The sequence below is a fragment of the Strix uralensis genome, chromosome Z (assembly GCF_047716275.1).
Source record: "Strix uralensis isolate ZFMK-TIS-50842 chromosome Z, bStrUra1, whole genome shotgun sequence".
NCBI lineage: Eukaryota > Metazoa > Chordata > Aves > Strigiformes > Strigidae > Strix > Strix uralensis.
The window spans coordinates 74,925,604-74,950,331 of record NC_134012.1 but is presented as its reverse complement, the minus strand read 5'-3'; the positions used below and the strand labels follow the sequence as shown (position 1 = coordinate 74,950,331).

The window sequence follows — 24,728 nt, the reverse complement described above, 5'->3', positions numbered from 1 at the left end:
TGTATGTTTATGGGAAATGTGTCCCTAAAAGCCATTCATTGTCATGTGTTTCCTTCTAATAGGTGTTTTGATAACAGCATACAAGCACTTCCATGGTCAGTCTTTTTTGTCTGAAGTGTTAGTGTGAAGGTGCCTTGTCTACACTAAGTGCTCTTCCCATGTTAGGTCTTGGCTGGAGCCTGTTACCCAGACACTCACCTGAATGTCAAAAGTCTTCTACTGACCTTAATTTAATTGCATATTATTATCCATAATAGAACGACCAAGGAAGAGAGACCAGAAAAATAAGCATATCTGTTGCAATTGATTATCTATAGCAATAATTTATGCAGTAGACTGTGTTGTTGGTATCTTTGTTGCCTTTACTTTGTGAGTTTTCTATAAACTGGCACACCAGAAAAGACTGTTTAAAGTAGAGGAACTGTGCTCCAGCTAGAGCAGAGGTGGAAAGAAGAAATATCCCTCGGTTTCTTTGGTAATAGTCAACTCTCAGGTACCCCAGTTGGATTATCTGAGTTGTAGATTTATCAGTGTCATGGGTAAAGGATCTTAGAATAGCAGCAGAATTAGATGAGTACAGTGATTCATGACCAAGGCTGTATTGCTTTCAGGGCAAGCTCATCACTGGAAGCAATATAGCTGTTGTCTCATGAGGCAGCTGGCTTCACACTGTGATAGCTTGGACATTTTTGCATGTTGTTACCAAGACTGGAATGCCAGGGATTTCAGTGCAGGCTTCATCTCCATTTGGCGATAGCTCCAGTTTGGTGAAGATGATGAGCTCCAACAGGCAAAATGGACCTGACTCTTTATGAAATGACTGCTTCAGTACTGCTTCCCAGGCAGTGCTCCTCATCCAGAAAGATGATTTAGTAGACTGCAACATCACATAAGTACATAGACCCTAGTCTGTCAACTGGATCGGCTGGATGAGGAGCACTCCCCAGGGGAGCACTGTGGCAGGCATGCAGTGTTTGAGACTCTGCCAAGGCCAGTTTGTATCTGGCAGACTAACAGTGCTGCTGCTGCACTGGGATGCAGTATGCAGTATGCAGAGAATACCTTTGAGAGAGCTAGCCTCTTTCAACCAAGCATGCCTTAAATCGGTTCAAGCCTGCCAATAGGTTTGGCTGGATGCAAACAAGCCTGCGTCTGTTCACTGGTCTGTGCTGTCTACTATTCCCTTGTTTGTAGTGTTATCCATATTATCCAAGCTTTTCCTACTATTTGCTGATATAGCAGCTTTCCTGTTAGCTCCAAGAATGGACTGTGCTTTGACTAGATTTGTGCAACCTTAGATGCAAGATACTCTTTGAATGAAGCTGATTTTGCAGGCACATTTAGGTATTAACTTAGAATTTTCCTTTTCCTTAATCTTTTTTTTTTTTTTTGTAAAGTACACTGAGATCCATCACTAAACAAGATAGTATATTCTGCCTGTCTATCTCTTCAGCTACTTTTTATACCTCCTCTAAATGTCTCATGCCCTTTCTCAGTTGTTCTTCCATCATTAGTGTCTTCTCCTTCATAAGACAGCCTTTTTTTTTTTTTTTTTTTAAATTAGGTGATGTCCATTTCACCAGCTGATCTTTTTTTCTTATTCCTTTCCCAGCACACATCCCACGTTTCTCCTTCTCATGGGTAGGCTATGATTGTAATTTGAATAATGGCTGATCTATGACTCCTTGGCCAGTGCCAGGAAAGTAACTGCAAGGTCAGCTGCCTGTTGCCGAGAGACATTCAACATTTAAAGAGCACAAGAACTCTCACCTTCCTTTGCCAAAATCAACACCTGTACACTGGTGGATCCTGAAAAAGTGAGATGGAGATCACATATTTCTTAATATAATTGCTAATTAAGAATTATTTAATGTTAAGAATTATTTAATGTTTTCTTCTGAACAAAAATATAGGAACAGGTATTTCCTAGGTAGGGTACAAGAAAGCAGAAATATCGAGAGTGCTTTTGATCACAAAATGGATGCACTTTTTCTGCTCCAAAGTATTGTCTCCCTCACTGATTGCTTCATCAGCTCTTGCAGCTGAAGTCTGGTATGCATCACTGCTACAGGAAACCCAGATAGCTCTTTGGCAAAAACATGCATGTTGTTGGACAGATGTATCAGAAGATAAAAATATTTTAGACAACTCAGACATGGAAGCGGTATCACCGATGTTTGCGAAGAATAAGATGACCAAACAGTAAGAACTTCTGATGCAGATTTTTCAGGCATGTCACCATACTTCAAAGCACACTGCATTGAAAAAGATCAAAGTGAATCCTGATATTATCTCCTCTGGCTTTAAGACAAAATTGAATGTTTAAATCTGCAGTTCATGGTTTACCCTGATTTTCCTCTTCCATTTCTACCAATGTGATGTGATTTCAGGGAGCTCACTGAGAAGACAGTAATGTAAAACTAGTATCTGAAGTTTCAGTCAAGCCCAGCTGCTGTAATTAATGCTTATTATTACTGGCAGTGATTAATAATAAACAAAGATGGTTGAAAAATGCCAGTTCTTTTTTCATCAGAAAATTAAATAATATTTTAATTGAAAAGCTGAATTTAAAAGGAAATTAAATCAAAAGCAGTTTTTGGAAATATTTTTGATGTAAAATTCATTTTTTGAAAACATCAGACACAAACCCTTGTGCTAAAAATGCTTTCTTTATATTGTTAGGTGTAAATCAGTTTTTTAATTTTCTAATTAGGAATGAATGGCCTTATTTCATCAAAGGTACAATCAGAAAATTTCAACCATTCATGTCCTGGCCCTGCCTGCATCTCCCAACTGCCCCCCTTACCCCGACCCTGGGGCCTTCCCCATCTGCCCACGGCCCAGGACCTCACATCAGCCCACAGAGCCATCAGCCCCTGCCCCAGCAACGTCAATGTCTCAGCAGGGATGGTCTCCAGCTCCCCACAGCCCTGCCCTGCTGGGCCATGGGACAACACTAACAGTAAGTAGGAATACAGCCATAAGTAACAAGCAGTGGGCATAACAAAAAGTGAGCCACCATCATCAAGTAAAATCAGAATTTGCTGTAAATCAGTCACTCATGGCAACTGCATGGTCAGTGTCTGTGTGCATGTGTGTCTATTTATCTCTCGCACTTGCATGAATGTGGGGAGGAAGAGATAGATGGTACCAGAGGAATGCAGACTGTGTTTATTTTTTTTATTCTGCTTGCCCTTTTCCAAGGAAAATACATAAGCATGAGTAACATTAGCTCTGTCACATTTTCCTTGGTGCAAATGAGATGCTGCCCTAGCGCTGTTGTTTCAAGTCCTGTGTTGAGTCATGCAGTGTGGATATTTTATCCGGCCCGTGTCTCTGCTGTAACACCACAGATCATGTTATCACTTTACAAATATAGCATATTAGTACATCTGGAAGGCTAGTCACGCTGTGGGGTTCAAACAGGTCTGGCTGGCCATGAGCTATGCTGCTGCTATAAACAGCCTCAGTGTCCCAAATTGAATAACCGCTGAGCACATTCGGGAGATCTGGACACTCGTGTTCTTTGGTAGTAGGTAAGTGACAGTTTTGCTGATTATCATGTTTCTTCAGATGTGTGGGGTCAAGGTGGGAAATGTCAGGGAAAATGAGAAGTCGTTACCAGGTCTTTGTTGCTGCTATAGTGTTGTGGATTTTTAAATGCTAATGTATATGGGAAAAACAGCTGAAACACCAAGTACTTGTCCAAAGTGTAGGAGTCACCCCATATATAGTTCCTCTAAGTAGATTTACACCTGTGACAAATCCAAACTTTATAATTTAGGAAAGCTTTCAAGACTCACTCCATGATTCAGTTGTAATAAACCCTTGCTATTACATCTCAAGGACATATGCTGGTATGAGAATGTTTTTCAATAAAATAATGGTTGGAGAGGTTGGTCATTTATCTTTGTTGTCTGTCAACATTTAGAGTGGAATTTAGAAAGAGTTATAGAACTTCAGTTTGTGAAGGCCACTTGCAGCTAATCTACCCAGCATAGGAAATCTAACCTGCTAAATCTTTTGTGAACAAAGGCTATCATTTGAAGTCAAATATTGTCATTATTTTTGCTTTTGTTGCTACTGTAAGTATTTATGTGCTATCACTGACATGTTACTTTCTGTAGGCTTCTGTCAGAGCTACTGACCAGCTCTCTTCCTCTCAGCAGTAGTTAACTGAGCACCATTTCAAGGATCAGTGATGGATGATAATGCCCATTAACCAAAGAGGTGGACCCTACCGAAGAGTTTTATCCATTTTGCTCTTCTCAGGCAGAAGGTGAAGGTGGAGAATTTTTCCAAGGAGGATGTCCAGCTGTCCATGCCACCTGGGCATCCTATCCACAGGCATGGGAAGGTTTTGTGGAAAAGGCTAAAGACACAGCTGTGGTGAGGGAAGAAAACTGATAAAATACAACTGCCACCTTATGACTGTGTGGTGGGGTTTGAATCATTTGTGATAAAATATCTTGTCTGCTAGAGTAGTTGAAAACAGCATCTTCTCTTGCATATCTAGATTGTTTGCCATATTTTTTTATATCACAGTATTTGACTGCTTAGGAACTGGCTGTGAGCATTTTACTCACAATATGAGTAAAATGATTGTGTATCTAACACTGGAAATAAGACTAAGAGGCTTGATGCCACAGGTCAGATTTAGAGTTTTGCTCTCCTTCTGCAGTAGAGGAAGACGCAGATGATAGGACTGGTTTCTTAGATCAATGCATGCAAAATGGACACCTGGGAGTGAAAGAAAATTATCAAAATTTTGAGGGTCTTTAGCTAGTTTCAATTAGGACAGGGAGCTTAAAATAACATTTATGATGTTGTCATCCACATAGATATCTTCAGAGGCTGGACCCTGTACACAGAATGTAACAGTAGTAGCCTCACTTCCTGGGGATGGTCCAGGTCCATTAACCTTAAGACAAATGAGAATAAGTCAATGAAGCGTTGTGCTAAAACATCGGATGCCATAAAACAGGTCTTAAAAACCTGAGACAGTAATTTTATGCTTAATTAAGATAATCTAATTGTATATGAAAGTCTCCATGTTTTGTTCAGTGGCACTGACCGCCCTTTTATTTGCTATGGGTCTTTGTATGAGTAATTAAGTGGGGTCTCTAAGCAATTCTTAGCACACACTCTAGCTTTCCCAACACTCTGTTGGCTACTACCTAAGACAATTGTTTTCACCTGCTGACTACAGCTACATTCATAGATTCAACCACCTTTAAAAATATGTAATACACTTTTGAGCTTACTCTTTTTCCTTTGACTTAACATACATGCCCATTTCAAATACATCAGCCCTCTCTCAGTCTTATGAGAATTAGACCTCTCTTCAGCAATGCCCAGTGAAAAAAAAAAGAGAATGAATTTATGTCACAGATGTCAGTCCAGTGTTTCAGTAACTTCATTGTTAGTGGAAGAATCACTTTAAATAATTAGTCAGTTTACCAAAGAGCTAGGGGAATACATCTGTAATAAATCCCCCTGCATATGTAACATCTATCATGCTTGATGGCAAACATATTAGTTCTACAAGAGTTGAGGAAGTATAAGGAATATTGTAATTCAGCTGCTAATTAATCCATAATTAAAGACCTAATTAATGAATAACCCTGTAAAAAAATGTCTAAAAATCAAGATGTGAAGACTGCAGTGATAAAGAGGAATCTTGTTTGTGAGACTGGTTAATTTACATCTAGAATAGGAACTGATTAATGAAAACTGTCAGTAAGACATTGTGCTGCAGCACTGGACAAAGAGAAATATGCACATAAAATGTGTGGAAACCAAGCTCAGTTTTTGCATATCTAGATTCACATATCTTTTTAATTTTATGATTTTCATAGTTATTTCTACCTGAGGTATAAGGGGTAGATTAAGGAAAGATATTTGCTCTCTTAGCTGTGGTATGTAAATAATACAAAATTTATTTATTTGTGTGTGAAAGAGGCTAATGTCAAATTCTGTTTTTAAATGGTTCTTTTATGAAATAGCTAAAACAGAAAGCTCAAAAAGGACTTGATTCATCAGAGCATTCAGGATTAGTCCCTGTGATATGCAAAACCAGTAATTTCTGAAATTACCTTCAGTGGAAGCTGGACTAATTAATAGCTTGAAAGTGTCACTGTCTGTCTGTGTTTGTTTATCTAGGAGCCGGCTGTCTGAGACTGTGCTCTTCAGAGACCAGGAGGGAACATTTCAAACTCCCAAAACATCTGGGCTTGTGTCCAGGTGTCAGGACTGTTTTCTCCAGCCCTGGAGCAGCTTGTCCCTTTCCTCTTCTATTTATTCTGTGATGCAGCATCATTTGCTGGATCTCTGTGGATTCAGGCCTTCAGGGTGGCAACCGCTGTGATCCATAGCATGGCCCTGCTCATGTGTCCCCCAGGACTCAGCTGTTACATGCATGCATATATGATCTGAAGCACAGTCTAACTTGGATCCCTGACCCAAAACTCTTAACTGTCAAATCTGCACATTCGGCAAGTCTAATGATAGATAAACCAGCCATATTAGCAGGGAGGATATTTCCCTGCTGGCACAGAACAACAAGACATTGTTACTGGCATCAAGACTAGGTAGTTCTCTTTGCAGCCCTCTCCTGCTCCCCAAGTAACACAGGGAAGCACTAACCCACTTACAAGCTGTGCACAGTTAGCACAATATAGTATAGTATGAACATTGTCACCATTTCTATTGCTCTTTCAACCACAGCATGTTTCTCTAATTTAATCTTTCCTTGATAACAAAAAATGTGTTCAGTTGCTGTCCAAATGTCAGGCTGCCTTTGAATTATCTAAAGATTTGTGAGATATATGACTTGGTCATTCTGAAGCACAGTGTGAGCAAGCTTATTTCCCAAGAAATTATTTGCAAGATTGGTAGGAAATATGTTCACCCACTTTTTCCCTTATGTAATTCTGCCAGTAATATTCATAAGATTGCAGCAGATCTCCCACAGTGATTATCTGAAAGAAAAAGGACCCAAGTGTACAAGGATGTTAAATAAATTGAAGAAACCAAAACATTTCTAATTTGGTAATTCATGTAAAGCAGCAAAGGAAAGTATACACCGTGCTGTTACTGAGCGCAACCAGGCCCCATATAAACTCAGGAGGGCTGTGACAGAGACTAATATTGGCTGTATCTGTAGTATCAAAACTATGCTGGACATCTTCCAGACTCAAGAGAAGACACAACTCTTGTTCTACAGAATACACAATGCACAGGCAAGTTGTCCAGCATTAACACTGGTGCCAGCTATGTTCAGAGGAGGCTAGACTGTGGTATAATAAAGCCAACATCGTTTTGGTTTATGACTGACTGTATTCAACACACTGCAGACAAGGCAGGGATAACAGGGAGAAGCCATAGAAGAATTGATACAGTTAGTCCTGGAAGGCCACACAGTCATCATATCTATGATCATTTTTCCCCTGCGCTCCACTACATTCCTTGAAGAAGACCTGGCCTTGTCCTTAATTTTTTGTAGTATGCTTTTCAGTGCATCTATACATTGGTATATTTCAGATGCTGAGTGCTGAAAGGCTGCAAGCTGTTCATTCAATGAAGCTGCTGATTTGAAGAGCACTTCTTTTCTGTGGAAGGCCCTCTGTCTGGCATTCAGTGTTACTTTTAGCTTATGTATCTTTAAACAGTTTGCTTCTAAAAATCAGCCAGACCATGGCATCTTGTGATGCAAGCACAGGTAACTTCAGCATTAAACACCAGAAGCTGACAAAAGGCAGTCCCATTCTAAAATCTAGTTGCCTGAGTGTTCCTCCATATCCCAGGTTGGTTACGCTCACAGATGTATTGCAATTCATCATTTCACCCTTTTTTATTAAGCCCAGAAAAAAAAAAATGCCTGCTCTGGGTTCAGAGGCTGGGTGGGAACAAATTACAAGTAAGTGGCCATAAGATCACTGGCTGCTGTCAAAGATGACTGGAAACATCTGTCAGGTCTGTGGCAGAGCTGTAAATGAGGGATGGAGATATCAGTAACTGAAGGGAGCAAGGGCATTTAAGTGGTAACATACTGAATCTCTCCAGTTTTACTGGTGGGTCAACATGATCTGAAGTAGCCATATCTTTGTAGCAACAACATAAATAACAATAAATAGAAAATAATAAAAATTATAGACATCAGAAGGCAGATATCTTCTTTTCCATTCTGTAGTTTTTCAACACCTTACTGAATAGATTCTGGTCTAGAGCTCCTGGGTACTCCTACTATTTAAAGAAAAAAGTCTGATGTAGATGCTAGAGAACTTTCTGTGTATCTTTAGGTGAATTTATACAATAAAATTAAATAAATGATAATATAAATGATAAAATAAAAATAATCCATACAGATACCTGAGCAGATGCTTTTACTAGCAATAACATTTGGCATTAATGTATAGTCTAAATGAAAACATATGATAAGTATTATAAGATTTTGCTTTTTTGTCAACTAATCCTCCAAATGCTTAAGAGGGCCAATATCTCTATACACATAAGGATTGTGTTTGATTTTAATAGGCCTATTTATATATATATACACACACAGTTAAATTAATAAAATTTTTGTAAGATTGTAAAGAACAGTGTTATCTTCTTTTTTAAGACCAGAAATATCACAGAAGTGTTGTAAAGGTATTTGCTCTGTCCATGCATGCAGGGTTAGCTCATGGCAATCAGAGACCTAAAACCAAATATTGATAGCAAAAGAGTCCTCTTATGTGAGCAAGTGCTTCTTATCACCTCAGCTGGCCCAGACAGGTGGTGGATTATTAAATTCACCTGGAAAGAAGAAAAGATGGGTGTCAGTGTTGGGGTCTGCAGTAGGGCAAGATGGAGAGAGTCGTTGAGGAAAGGGTTTTGGTAAGGTGCTTGAATGAAGTCACAGGCCTCTGGAATGGTGAAACTGAGAAAAGTTTGTAACTCATAGTATCTGTGACTGAAAGTACAGCTCTGAGGGGACAAATATGAATTTGTGGCTTAGAATGTAGAGAGGGGAAATGCTAGTTATAAGGATTCTTGTGAGTCCCTTATTGATGAGAACTGGAACAAAGTTGCAGATGACCTAGCCTGCTAGTTGAGGAAGAGAAGAGGTTGCAAAGGCCATGGTGTTCAAAGGGAATTTTTTTTCCCCAAGATAAATTTATTTTTTTTTTTCTTCTCCCTCTTCTTAAGAAAAGTATGAAGAGAAGGAAGGAGTGAAACAAAGAGAAATATCTTTCCTCTGCCATTAATACAAGTTTCTCTGATTAGAAACTCTAGCATCACTTTGCCAAATAATACAAATGCTTATTACCAGAAAAAGCTTTTTTATTTTAAAATTAATTACTTAAAATATATATTACTTTAAAATATTGCCTTAAATGTAATGTGTAGCTGCTTATGAAGGGAAAATTTTGCAATCACTAAAAAAAAAAGTATCCTGAATAGCCAGCTTTGTTTCTGAACTAACTATTATGAGAAAGATAAGAAATCCGACTGACTTCCCAGTATGTTGCCTTTTAAGTATATTGATTAAGGCCTTGTAGATTACTTCTTGGGAGGTGTAAACGGTTAGGGATAAGATTATTTGCTTCCATAGACACACAAACACAGAACTATTTTCTCCGCAAGTGATTCTCTTGTAAATGACATCTTTGCCTTCTCTTTATGTTCCTGAATCCCTTTTCCCCTGGAAAGCACTGTGTTTTCATTATCATACATTACTGAAGAGCCTTGCTTTTGTGATCTATCTCACTAATAACTCGTTAGACTGAAATGAATATTATAACCATGCATCATTCAAGAAAGGTGTGCTGATGATCTACAGCATAATTTAGAGGTAGATATCAGCCAATGAAGATGGCATTAAGCTGCAAACTCAGTGTAGTTATGAAGTAGTGCCTTGCAGATGTGAGCCATAGTTGCTTTTGTGGTCAGGACTTGTCCTTAATGAAAGCAAGGTTGCCTGTTTCTTGGGTGAGAAATAACTTGAGTATGGTTTTTGTTTTCATTTATTGCCATATTAGTGGGTAGGGTAATCTTCACAAAAATGACCCAAGCTTGCCCTTAATGAGCATTTGTAAGTATGGGCTGTGAAAGAAGCAATGCTGAGTTACAAAAGGATGGGAAAATTGGAAAAGGAAGGGGGCTGAAGTATGTGTATATTTGGGTGAATAACCATGTGATTGCTTTGAGCAGGTCAGTTGGACTAGGTGACCTCCAGAGGCCCTTTCCAACCTCATTTTTTCTGTGATTTCTGACAATGGGTAAAATGTTAATGGTGATTACCTGTGAAGAGCCTAAGTATGGGAGGCAACACACTTCTCACCTCCCACCCAAGTTCCTTCTCTGCTTGGTTTTACCAATGAAGAAAAATCCCAATGTATTGCAGCCTAATCCAGTATGTAGATAAAATCTGTATGAACTTTTCCGACCTCCGTGTCTAATAAATCAGTTTCTCAATAAAGAGCAGATGACTTAACTTGGGAGACAGGAAGGTGGGGAACAAGTCCAGGAAATAGAGTACTTTCACAGTTTATTCAGACTGTGTTGATTAAGGCCATCTAGTTCCAACAGATTTCAAGTGTCCAGCTGCCACTTCACTGTCTCTCAGCAATTCAGCTCCTGCAATATCCATTCCACCAAAACGCACTGCTATGAATTGGTCTATTAAAATGAATTAGATCCTTCAGAGCGACTTCTGGTCTGCAGCTACTGTGAGGGCGTAGTCCTTGTCACTGGGTTTCTTGATTTGGGCAGCAGAGGAGAATGTTTTATTTTATGTGGTAAACAGTTTCTTGTAAATTATTAGTGAATACATTTCAGAAGGGTGCAACTGATTACAGATAAACCTGTCCACTGAGAATAAGGTCACAATTCTCATTATGCTGTTATCAATGAAGTTTTGACTTGTTTGTTGTCAGCAGTCGGTTCCAGATAGGTTTGGAACTATTTTTGCCTTATTGTTAGTGCTTCCAAAGATAATCAAGCAATGGGAGCAGCTTTATGAACAGCAAAGTAGCAGTTTATATAAACATCCTAAGATACAGAAGACTATATAGTAGAAAAATATTGGTCTCTGAGCAGTCTCTGTGCCAGTACTTGGAGGTATTTGTAAGGGTGTTTCTTACTGAGATGACAAACTGTGGACAGGTAGGAACCTTTCTTCTTGGTGTACCTATGCATAACCATTTTTAGTTCATGCTGTGCGTTTTCCACAGGACATGAGGGTGCTTTTCTGTCTCAGAAGAAATTATTCCTTTATGTGTTATGTATTACAGAGAGATGTATAGGTGAAAGGGGGTGAAAGAGAAAAGGGGCAATTCCAAAGTTACAAGAGGAAAAATGCAGAGGGGAGAATAATTTCCCCTTCCTCCTTCATATTATAACAGAAGGACAGATAATACATAGCCCCAGTTGAAGGATGTAGAGCTTGGAAAAAATGATCACAGTAAGGTCTGAGGAAAATGTAATAGATACAAGCTTGAAAACACCCAGTAAAGGAAGGGACAGATTGTTTTTAAAATGATCAGTAGATGGTCTTTTTTTTTTTTTTTCCCCCTAAATTTATGAATGGTATAATAAATGTGGTATCTAATGAAACCTCAAGCAAAGTTTAAATAACTGATTTTCCTTTTCTCTGCTTTTATCTTGGTAGGAGCAATTATTTTTAAAAGGCTTTGAACTTCTGTTTTATAAGACTTGTTTGCAGTGGTTCAGCAAACCATTTTGTAAAGAAGTAAGCATGGCAGAAGTCCTCTGTAGAAAATCTAGCCACATTTCATGAAAACCAGTGTACTGTGATGATTATATCCTCACCAGTGACTCCAAGCAAGAGAATACACTTTTACCTATTTTATCAAAATTTGTATCTGTACTTACATTAGTGATTAGTAGGTGATTTGTTTCCTTTGTTGGTGCTGAAACATTGCTACAGTTTAGTAAGAAACACCATGTTGCCAGTCACACTGTGTTTCACAAGATGTAAATCCCAGGTCTCCAAACATACTATGGCATGTTTTTTTCCTTGTGTAAAAAAAAGGTAGTGTTCATATTTGGCCAAGTTCAAGCACCATGCCTGCTAAAGGGAATGGGAGCTTTGTTGTGGTACTTCAGTAAGGGCAAAGTTCCTGCAAGAAGTTTCTGTGGTTTTAACTGGATATAGAAAACTTGGTGAGTTAGGGTCCAGTTCAGCACAGTTCTTAACTACACAGGACCTAATACATTGATACCAAGCCTTTTATTGTTGGAAGGTAATTCTACACATACTAATAAATGGGGACCTGTTGTGGTTTGAACTCAGAGGGCAACTGAACACCACGCAGCTGCTCAATCCCCCCTTCCCCCTCTGTGGTGAGAAGGAGAAAATAAAGCAAAAGGCTTGATTATTTGAGCTCAGTAGTCAAATTAGTACCCTACAGTTGCTCACCCCCTTGTTCCCCCTCCAGCGGTGGGAAGGAGAAAGTAAAGCAAAAGGCTCAGGACTCGAGACAAGGACAGAGAGGGATGATCCATCCATTATTAACACAGGCAAAAGACAGACTCACTAGGGGAAGGAAAAAAAGAACATAAATTTAATACAGACACTAAAAACAACAACACTTAACAGGCAGAGCAGAACAGTGAGAAGCTCTACCACATCTTGAAAACACCTTCCCTCATCCCTCCCTTCTTCCTGGGCTCATCTTTGCTCCCCATACCTCTACCTCCTCCCTCCAGTGGCTCAGGGGGCGGGGAATAGGGGGTGTGGTCAGTCTCACTGCTTCTTCTACCTCAGGGTGAGGGGAAACTTCTGGCATTCCTCCCCCATTCCAGCACAGTCCCCCTCTCACAGGAGACAGTCCTCCACAAACCAGCTCCGACATCAGTCACTCCCACGGGCGTGTGGGTCACCCCTGCGTGTTGCAATCCTCCCAGCGCTGAACTACAACAGCGGGGGCTTCTTCCCACAGGGTCCCGGACTTCTTTGGGCACAGTCACCTGTTCTGTCATTGCGCCCACCCGAGACTGCAAATCGGCATCTGCTCCACTGTAGACCCCCATGGGTGGCAGGGGGGCGGCCCTGCCGTCTCACCACGGGATACAGTGGAGTCTCTGCTCCGGCGCAGCATACCCCCCTCTCCTCCTTCCTTCCCCTGTCGTTGGTGTTCGCACAGATGTTCTCCTCACAACCACCACCACTCCTCCCAGGTTCCCCTTCTTAAATATGTTATTGCAGAGGTGCGGCCACCATTGCTAATTGGCCTGGCCTTGGTGCAAAGGCAGGTTGAAATTGGAGCTGGCGGATCTTTGGGATGCTTCTCACAGGGGGCCACCACTGTAGCTCCCTCCCCTGCTACCAAAACCTCCTGCCACTCACTCAAACCAGGACAGGACCATGTGTTCACAAACCTGCAACTTATCTCTGCCATAGGTAAATTTTCACTGTGTGTTACAGGACTGGTCTTTCAATGCCTTTCACAGATAAGCATCTACTTATGCAAACTCTGGAAATTCCCAGATTTCACTGGAACAGGATAGCTTGGGTGCATAAAGATCAATACATGGGAACCCAAGATGAAGTGCTTTTGCATGTTTTACAATGAATAAATTCTTTATGAGTTCTCATTTTAATATTAGTTACATAAATTGTTAAAAATGCAAAAGTCTTCGAAGATATTTTCATCAGTGTTACTTAATCAAATTAGTATTTCTTTGTAACTGAGTTTTTATCTTGGAAAGGGAAAAGTGCAAAGAATACAAAAAATTTGATATTTAGCTGTTGCTATAGGTTTTATGTAGAAGTCAATTGTATGCTACATTGATTACTGCCAGCACAAAACCCTAGATAAATTAGGTAAGATGGAAAGCCTACTATGTTAATATTTCTTATGATTTCAGCTTTTTTTCCCAGATGATGAAACATGATGGTTTAGTTCCTTACTTTTCCCATTATTTCTTTCCTGAAGTGTTCATGATTGCTTGTTCTTGCAGGAGAAGCTTAATGTTGACAGTATGGGGCATCAGGTGATAATATTTGACTTTTCTCTCATAAGAGGACTGTGGGAAACTCGAGTTAAGAAGAACAAAGAACGTCAGAGGAAAGAGAAAGAGCGATTAGAAAAAAGTTCATTGGAGAAGTAAGCCAACTTTTCTGCTGTTCATTTTAACCGAATCCATTATTGTTATCCACTAACATTGCCATATACTAAGCATTATCATATGATTAAAATTTCTTTTTTGGGGGGGGGGTTGATTTCAATGATTTCTTGCCTCCTTTCCTAGGATGATGGTAAGAGAAATACACCACAAACTGTGCTTGTATTTCATTAGTCCCCACTCTTTCTTATGTAGATTGTGATTTACTAGTGGTGTATTTTATTGTCTACTGTGTAGATTTGATTTGAAGAGAAAAATAACACATTTTCTGCCTTTCTATTTCTTATATGCTATATAAAAGTATGGCTTTTTATTATGGAATTCATGAAAACTCATAAAATTCAGTACTAAGAAATACGTTAAGTCTTTTTGTTGACCTGACAGGAGAAACAAAAGGAATTAAATAAATGGACACACAATTGTTTCTGAATAGAGAGGATAGAATAAAAGAATTATCAGAGGATTTTTTCTTGTTCAAATATTAAAGAGAGCCTTGATTATAATGTTTATCCCATTAATCATGTTATATTTTTTATTATATTTAATTTATGGTTTCTTTAAACAATATTTTGGTTTCTTTATGTTCATTTCCATTAGAGACAGTGAAATATACTGTGCTGGCAATGTTGGAAACATATGACTTATCATTTTTCCCCTCTGAGAAGAGAACAAAGCTATAAAAATCACTTTCTGCTTTAAAAACAAAATGCACAAGGTTAAACAGTGCCCTTGTTTAAGAGCATCGTTGCACTGAACCTTATGTGGTGTTTCGGCTGTCTCAGGAGACTCCCACTCATACATTCTCACTTCCAGTGCAGCTATGCTGACAACAGAGCAGCTGGGCTAAGAGGAGACCAGGATAATACAAAATCTGATTGCCCTTTCTGCAAGAACTTTCTCTTCAAAACATCTATAGTCACAGTCTTGGTTCTCCCTCCTCTACCCACAGCCTGCATTAAAAAACATAGTCCTAAACAAAAAAAGAGAAAAATTAAGCTCACCCTTCAGAATAAATTCTGTAGCAAGGATAAGCTTTCTTCTTGGTATGAGCTGAGGGTTAGAAAAAGTTTGCTGTTGTGAGTGTTACCATTATGGTTGAAAAAAGAAGTGAAAGGGTTTGAATGAAACTCAAATGCTACATCCCAGATGCTACATTAAGAAGTGGCTTTGTGCAATTCTAATGCAGATAAAGCAGACACTATTTTACTGCTGTCTATGTCAGCTAGTGGCTCTTGGGGTGCCACTGTGTCCCTCTTCATAAAAATAATATTATAACTAGGAATCCACACCTGTAGCTTCCTACAGTGCATGCAGTCATCTTCAGAACTGACAAAAGGTCAGCCCAAATGTGGACCTGAATGTCAACATCGCCCTGACATGTTTTGTTTGATTTTTGGTTTTCTGTGGTGCAGAAGATAACTTCTGAGTTCACTAGTATAAAAGCAAACCAGAAGCACCAGGCTTGGGGAACTTCTGTATGGAAGAGGAAAAGATGGTAACTTTATGTGCTCTGAGGTTGCTAATTTCAGCTCCTGTGTTTTTGTCAGTAGCATACACTAAACCTCATTTCTTACTGTGACTTGTGTTTTCCATAAAAACAATACGTTCTCCCTGCCGTTTCTGCCTGGGGTTATTTGTAGCCACCCCTCCAGCTGAAAGATTGGAGCTTGACAGCCTGTTCTGCTCTTTTCCACTAATGAGGTCCGAAGTCATTCTGTTATTTTCCTGGATGGGGAATTTGGGATTTGATACAGAGAAGTAAAATGTTCCAAGTGCACTTTCCGCAAAGTATTTTTGTTTTCTTCCTTTCGCTTGCAATTTTCATACAGTACTTTGTCTTGTTGCACATCTTCATGAAATGAGATACCTTTCCAGTCAGTCCTGCTTCTTTTAGAGCTCCTGGCAAAAAAGGAGGAAATCATCAGACTTTATTTCCTGAATGCGAGTGATGACTATGTCACCCACTGAAATGAATGGCAAAGTTCACGTTCATTCTTATGTTGCAGGCCTCATAGAATGGTTAAAGCTGGTAGAATAATGGTCAAAGTCATAAAACTATTGCTAATAAAACGCATAATTCAGTTAAAAGAAAAATCCTCTTTGTTTATGAGGTGTGCAGTGACCACTGACCTTTTAGGTCCTAAAGATCATATCACAAGTTATTTCCTAGATAATTTTCAGGGCTTCCAAAGGTTAGGCCAAAGTAGGACAAGATTTTGTTTGTTGTTAGCTCAAAAGTATAGATAAAATTGTAATTATAATTAAATGTTTAATAGAAATAATGTTTCCCTGTAGAGATACATTTCATTATTTTAAGGAGTTCTGTGTGTGACCAAATTCTGGTATTCTACTCAGAGATTAAAATTTTACCGCTGTCAGGTAAGTCCACTGAAATCAATGTTAGTACTTACTGTCAAGTCACAGTAAGAAAGTATTTTGAAAAAGATTGTGAACGAAAATGGTAATTCCAAAAAGACATTCAAAGAAGGCAGTTTCCCAAATCAAGGACTGCATTCTAGCATTTAAGATAGATATTTATTGTATTTATTTTTGCCAACAGCCAGAGTGAATTCCCAAGTATGGCTGAAATAAATACAGTTTCTCTGCAAATATAGTCATGTAAGAAATGAGTCTGGAATCTGGCCTGTTAAGGCTGCTTTGCTTTTTTTTTTTTTTTTTTTTAAAAAAATCCAGTTTTTCAGAAAAAGGTTGCAATTCACTAATGCCCTTCAAATTGTGCAGTTCCTTATCAGCCATACTGCTATGTAAAATGACCTGAGAATATGTAATGAAATGTAGATGTATTATTTGAGGAAAAACTTCCAATTAACCTCTTGGGAACTCTGCTTGCCTTGGGTCAAGGTACTATAGTTCATGCAGGGTCAGCAAGCAGTTACATGTAAGATATTTCTCTTTTTTGACTGAAGATTTTCTAAGAGGAAAACGTCACAAATAAATGCAAAGCTTGAATTGTGTTTGCATTAATGGTGAGGTATTGTAGAGATTTGGGGAATTTACATGTCTGGAACAGATGTTTAAGCAGCTGGTGAGTGAAAGCTGATTCTGGAGAACAGTCTACTTGAGAATATTATGAGAGGCTGATATCTGGCCCTCTGAGATGCTGTTATCAGATCACTTTGGGTGGAATTAATTCAGTCCTCTGTTTCCCCGTTGGTTTTGTGGGACTGTGGAAGTATGGCAGTTTAAGGAACCCCTACTTGTGGGGCGGAGGGGAGGGCACATATAAACCAGAAACTGAGTGTAAAAGAAAAAGAAACAGTGCAGTGTTGTGCAAGAGTATTTTCATTTTACTTCATGTCCTTAATCCCATCAGACAAGCCCGTTCTAAATCTCCCATAGGATATAAAGCATGAACTGTTACAAAAAATGTGCACTGTTCTGTGGTTATGTAAGTGTTGTTGAAAGTCCATATTATGGGAAGAAGTTTCTGTTTATAGCACAGTTTTAGATTTCATCTTCTAAATTCTGCTAGTGGTGAACAATCTTATATTGTACCCTCAAATCCTGAATGCTGTCAGACTAACTTGATGCGGCATGATGTTTTTCCTCATTAATTTTTCCTTTCTACTTGTCATTTTTTTGGAAAGGGAATGAGAGTGAAAGTTTACAGTTAGATTTTTTTTTTTTGAAAGATTGCAACATGTTTGTTTTCTGTGTGAAAAGCAAGTAAGTTAAAAATTGAAGGCTGACACATTAAGCATTCAAGCGAGGAAATGCCAGAGCTGTTTACCTAGATTAGCTATCTAAATCTTTGCTGTGAAATGGCACAGTCTCCCCTGTCCACCAACCAAACATGCAGCAAAGATAACAGTTTGTTCAGCCACCTCTTCCAGTGTGTCTCTTAAAAATTTCCTCTCAAAGTCTGGTTAGCTAAATATGCATGTATCACATTTCTGAGCTATGAAGTTCCTGAATGTTAAAAGTCAAAAGAAAACTTTCTCTCTACAGGTAGACAGTGACTTTTTTCCCCAAGAGGTTATGTGTTTGTTTAATAAAATAAATTTATCTCCATTTCTCTGCCAAACTTCAGTGTTATAACTCGATTTGTCCCTGAACTAAGATGTTATTTGTGATGTTTATCTTTATTCTTCCACTCAATATACAATTCAGGAATTTTTCTAAGTAAGACTAAAACTCAAGCTGGGAGTCCTTAACCCCAAACACAAATTATAGGCAACAAGTTGGGAGTAGATCTGCAGCACTAATAACCGCTTAAGTTATTTGCCTTTGTTCTTAGGCGCTTGTGCATACAGGCTTTGCATTGAATATAATGCATGCAAATGGGTTGAAAGATAAAGGCTGCTATTCAGACACAATCCTCTATAACCCATGGAAGAACTTGGCAGAGAGACTGAAATGAAATCAGTCCAATAGAATTTGAAGCAAACGTTACTCATCCATCAGGAATATTAGTCTGGGCTGAGCTCCAGTTCAACTGTACGGCTCTTATAAAAATTTCATAGGATTATTTAATGATCCTGTGTGGCTAGTGGTTCTGATTTAAACATCACCCAGGAGTACTAAACTGGTGACACCATTTAGTGTCCTGGCTATTTCTTCCATCCTGATTTAGAGGAAACAGTGCCATCTAATGAAACTTCCTTTCTTTACCTAAGAATTACAGCTTTTCCTCAAGACCTTCTGATCAGACATTGAGCAGCTGCTAAGCGCAGAAGGAAGAACCACTTAAAGTAACCCAGCTACTCCTCATTTACTGGGATGGCTCTGAAATCCTTACTAATGTAAACTGCTTTTCCAAGCTAGTCACTCCTTTGAAGGGTCCAATCACTGAAATTATTGTACAGTAATTCTTTGCATAACGTTGATTAGATTTGTGATTTTGTTGAACAGTCCAAAATGCCACACAAGGAACTCCCATATCCTTGAAAGGCAGTAGTTATAATTAAAAATTCTGTGTTGTTAAATCTCTTTGCTGCGGATATACTGAAGTAATGTTTGGGTAATGACTACCTGAAGACAAGTTCAGCACTAACCAAAATGGTAATAGTTGGAATATTCCATTTCTCTGCTGATCCTGTTTCATATCTACAGTGTACTGTCTTGAAAGCTTACTGAGAAACAGCAATGTATTGGGAAATAGCTTGTCCAAATTAACCTTTCCTCTATACCTTTTACAGTCTGCTTTAGTGACAGGTGTGCTTTTGTGCTACAGATATAAAGGTATGAAACATATTTTTTTTTTTGACAAACATAAGCAGCATGCAATCAGCCTTTTTAAAAATTAGTTGGACTATTTGCATGCTTGAAGTGGAAATACTGAAGTAGTTAGTTGAGTTGGAACCTTAGATCTCACCAGGGTCCTATGTCCAGAAATATTATTTTTTTTTGTGTTCATACTCCCACATAGATTAGGCTGACTTGACTAACACTCACATTTTGCATATTGAAAATGTTAGTTGTTTCTTTAATCTGACTGCAACAGTTTGATCAAGCTCTAGAGGAAGATCAAAATATTTTATTGCTGAATAGTAATAAAAAGACATAAACTTCAGGAGGGCTGTGATTTTGTAACCAACTCATTTGTTTGTCATATGTGAAAATGTGTTCCTGGAATATCAGGAGCATTTAAAGTGCCAAGACCAGAAATTTAGTTTCTCTAAAAGTATATTAGTGTATTTAAAGGCTGATTTTATTTGTGTGGATTTTTTTTTTTTTGGTTTGCCACGCTGGTTTAGATGTCTCTCCTGTTTTTCCCAAAAATACATGCAATAGCCTCCAGATAAGACAAATGTGGTGGTAATTCTATTTTATTTGAGGATTGTCACAAAGGAAGACTTAAAATGGTCTTTATTTTCATAAAGATCTTTTAAGGAGTACCATCATCTGAATTTTTTGTCAGTGGCAGAGCTGAATAACAACCATGTAGCTGAATAGATCCCTTTGGTCGGATCTCAACTGTAACGTGCAAATTACAGCTTTCTAATCTTTGCTTAATGATACATACCGGCTTGATGTAAGTCACACCTCCAGGCCCGGAAGGCTCATACTGATTCATTTAGTTAGGGTGTATGCCGAGGGTATAAGAGGGGGTTGTAAATTGTTAGACCCTCTGCCCTTGGGATATATCATGTTTTCATTCTGAAATGTACTGTACAAAATTATGCATGTTTGTTGCTCCATTATTAATTCACTTTCCATCTGTTCAAAATGTGCTTGTACATAGTACTTAGCCTAGTGACCATAAGCAGACATTCTTTAAAAGCTTAACAGAGCACGTTGCCATCATTTAATGTATGAACAAAGAAGAAAATTGACACATGATTTCCACATCAGTGTGTGATATCCATGTTGAATTTCTAACCAGGTTTTATTTTTCATACCTGGCTTTCTTCTGAGGTCAATCTTTCACTGACTGATTGGGTTAACAGTGGTTTTTGTTATGTGCATTTTATTTTATTTGGCTGACAATGTGTCATGACCTCCTGAGATTTGTGTTTTGTACATGTTAGCATAAAGTGTCAGAGGACAGTTTATTCTTTCATCTTTAATGTAGCTGCCTTCTTGCTATTTTCTATGTTCTTTGTTGTGAGAGAGTAAAATTTTAGATCTGAGCCCTCTGCTTTTGCGTTCCTGGGGTCTACCCAAAAGACCGAGCACTGAGGTGTAGTACAGCAGCTCAGTGCCTTACTTTTTATTGGGAGTTAGACATTTTGACCTCTTCTTTCTGTCTGTTAAGTTTCTAACCTTCGTGGAATTTATACAGTGAGAAGCAAGTCAGTCATTTTTTGTGCATGAGTGAAGAGCAATGAATAAAAAAAAAATATCTTGGGGGCAAGCTTTTTCAGTGCATTGAATTATGCACTGAGATCAAATGTCTATAGTTTTGGTAGAAAATGAGGGAATTCCATGGAAAAGAGAGGGCAGTAATGCAGAGTTAAGCTTCACAGAGGGCCAGAAAAGATGTATGTGGAGGACTGGAGGAGGATGTGAGAAACAGCAGTACAGCAGTGGTAAGTAAAACTAGGATTATTTAGAAGATTTTAGAAAAAGTATACCAGGGTTTTGCCCTTTTCAGTTCGTGCCTTTTAATGCTTCAGATCCTTTTGTTGTTCTCTTCCTTGGGGATTTAAATCACTTCCCCCCCCCCCCCCCCCCCCCCACTGTAATACAGAAATTTTATAGCTAATTAGATATGCTTACTGGTAGATGAGTTTTGGAAAAAAGATGAATAGGTGGCTTGGGTCTGTTTATGTTTCTTATATGAAAGTGATATTTTCTAGCTTTTCCTAGCGATCTCTTACTATTACATTGTCTGCTCTCTGTTGTGCTGGTGGTCTCTGGGGTTCAAAACTGAACTGGCTCATGTGTCAAAGCATCTGAAAGAGGTGTTTCAATTTTCATGTCTGCTGGTATGGAAAATTCTGTCACTTGAGCGCTTCCAGACTGCAGCTGGAGGGAATACCCTTTGGTAGGGCTGTCTAGTGCAATCAGGTACTCCGACGTCTCTCCTTCTGTAACCAGAAGTATCAGATGCAGCATGTTGGAGGGTCACAAAACAGGCTAGGGAAGTGTGTCTGCCCTAACCTATTTTCTTGTCTTTGTTGTATCAAGAAGCTTCAGAAAAGATTTTGAGATGTTGTCAGTTTGCGGTGGACTCTTTCTTGGCTGTGCTAGCAGCTCCAAGTACCCCTCTAGGGTCTCCCTGAGCTGAATGTGTTGCTGGACATGTTTTCTGTCTGTCCAGCCTTTTTCTTCCTAACTCATTTACATATCACAGCTTGCTGTGGTACAAAGCAGTCCACAGTTAGAGAAACCAGGAGATTTAATTCAAGTATATATTTTTTAATACTCAAGCCTCCTGTATCGACACTTTAAATATCAAAAAGTCCTCCAGATGCCTACTGATAAAGAGCATACTGATCTCTCTAATGAAAACCGAAGCCAAGGATGAATAACTTTTCTGCAGCTCTCAATAACTTCTTTAACTATTCCTTCATTGCTCCTTTCATACCTTGATAAGTTATTGCTCCCACTGTCTTTCTGAGACGCTTTCTGCTGATATTCTAGAAATCCTTTTCCTGTTCATTTGTATACCTGCAGTCAGTGACTTCACTTGCTTTTCTGTGTTGTTACATTTAATTTAACAAAGCTTATACTGCCTTCTCATTTCTTCATTTGATCATAAATGCCATTTTATCTTTTTTTCTTTTTTTTTTTATTTTTGGAAATGAGGGGAGAAAGAGATCCTTACAGTGGTTTCATTAGAATGTACTCCCTCTGAGATTGTGGTGACTTCATGCAGTCTGTTAGCACTTTACCCAGTAAGCTGCACTTTTAACCAACTTCACTGTTATGTGTAGCTCATCTTCTGAAATAATCGTAGAAGATATTTTTCCTTATTTTCTCTCTATAAAAATCTTGCATGGGAATACACTGTGGACATTATTACAGGAGGGGCTTTCTGTAGTTCTCTGATGACCCATGTATAATGTGTTGTTCCTTGAAACTAAATCAGGTCCTCTTGTGGTCTCTCAGGCTATCTGTTCTGATAAACAGTCATACATAGTTTCAGAAAGTGTATATTGTCTGCAGTGTGTCAATGTGCTGTGTGTATGCTGATAGCTGAAACCATCTGCTGTTGCTGTGCTCTCTGCCTTCAAGTCTATCTAACATCCCCTAAGGTTTTACTAAGTGCCACAATTTGTGTTGAGCAGTTTGCAGCTGTCTAACAGTAATACCTTTTCTATTATGTATGCAGTTTTGATTCCTAAAGATTTATTTTGATAGCACTGAGTCAAATATGACTTTTAATCTAAGCTATCATATTCCCATAAATATACTCTGCCCTGCAGTTTCTATCTCATATCTTGCTATGAGTGTCCAAAATTTATTTATTTTCTCCAAGTTTGGAAGATGTTTCTTGTACATAAGCATGTAATTGATTTCTTGTACATGACTCAGAATCAGACATTTTGTTTCATGTGCCATTTTTTAAATATCTTAGCATTTTACAGAAAAATGCCATGCTTAGCTGGGAATATGTGTACAGGTTTTGTTACTTTGTATGTGGACTTTACAAGCTTGCATGTGATTCTCTTTCTAGAACATGCCATTTTTTACTTCCTCTTGGGGGCACATTATCCTGAACACTGTGCCCTTCTTCATCTACCAGTTTACTTCAAGACTTTGGCTTAAAACTTCTGCCACAGGGTGAAGATCACATAAATGAATCTCACGTACAACAAGAATCTAACATTCAATAGCGTGAGATTGGTTTTATGATGCAAGGGGCTCTGCAGAGTCTTATTTTGGTATAAGGAAGGCTTGCTTCAGTTAATCAACCTATTCATTAATCGACTAAGCTGAAATAAATCTCTCTTAAATTAAGGCACGTGCTTTTGGCAATGTTTAATTATATCAAATTGAATTTGCACCTGAAGTTATATGGCTAAAAGTTTGCCCTGGAGGTGAGCCTAAAGTTACATTGAAATTGAATCTGAAATTAGTTGGCATGTGATAACTTTGACCTTTACCTTCACCTTCTAAGATGATATTGGAAGATGTGTAAAAAATGAAAATAGATCATTATACTTGAACAAGAAAGGGCAGGGAAAAGGGAATATTTCTAACTTCTTACCTTCTAAAATGATGTTTTCCAACTGAAAAATTTTGCATATATCACTAGGTCCTTGTTTTTGTTTATCGATATGACATGTTCAGAAGAATATATTTCCTACCCTATTGAAATAAAAGACATCATTCATGCTGTTTTCTGTGATAGTGAGCTCAGTCTCCACTTTTCTGTTATTCCCTGAGTATCACTGTTTTATAGTCAGTAAGTGAAATCCTGCTCATCTGAAATCTAAATGTAGGTACAGAAAAGCTAAGCATGACTCCAGGAATGCCCTTTTTTTTTTTTTTTTTTTTAAATGGTCAGTACATTAGATGCATAATTATATTTTGTTAAGTAATTGTGCAAACAAAGATGAAGCTTTAAGACCTATTCATCATATTGTTTCAGCGGATTCACATAAGCACTTTTTGGCACTATTTCAGGATAAAACAGGAATGGAATTTCATACTAGAGTGCCGGAAGAAAGGCATTCCTCAATCAAAATACCTCAAGAATGGCTTTGTAGACACTGACAAGAAGATTTTGGACACTTATGGAAAGACTCCTCAGCTCCAGAAGAGGCATGTTTTGTCAGATGAAGCAAATAAGGAAAGAAACAAGTTTATTTTTCAGCTGTCTGGAGAGCAGTGGACGGTAAATATAATGGAAAATATGTTTCTGTTGCTAAAGAGATTGGGTAGCTTAGTGCTGTAACTTTTAATCTGCAAAAGCTTTTTTTTTTGCCAATGCGTATGAAATTGATGCTTTTTCACAGTGTTAGAAGTGACAGAAGAATTTCCTATCTTACCCTGAACTGGTGGTTTAGTTTTCAAATATGCTATTTTAAATTTTTTACTGATACATATAATTTAGCCCTCTCAAAAAGTTATAAGCAATCATGTTGCAATAAGGTATCTTTCTCTGAAATTCCCCAATGGGAATTCCCCAATGGTGGAAAGAGATGAAAATAATATTCAGCTTTGTTGGCTTGTTGATGTTT

At 38.4% G+C, this 24,728-nt stretch overlaps 1 protein-coding gene across 2 annotated transcripts in view; it reads left to right on the top strand.

The window, feature by feature from the left end:
* The first annotated feature begins 3,415 nt into the window (after window positions 1-3,415).
* LRRC2 (leucine rich repeat containing 2) overlaps window positions 3,416-24,728 on the top strand; it is a 76,797-nt gene continuing 55,484 nt past the window's right edge. Inside the window, exons 1-3 of one of the 2 annotated variants that reach the window (XM_074856595.1) lie at window positions 3,416-3,536; window positions 13,969-14,114; window positions 24,172-24,382. In XM_074856595.1, coding sequence (XP_074712696.1) covers window positions 13,990-14,114; window positions 24,172-24,382 — 336 coding nt within the window. In that variant the 5' untranslated portion in view covers window positions 3,416-3,536; window positions 13,969-13,989. Of the gene's footprint in view, window positions 3,537-13,943; window positions 14,115-24,171; window positions 24,383-24,728 lie in introns of both variants that reach the window. The other variant, XM_074856596.1, reaches the window with a different exon arrangement.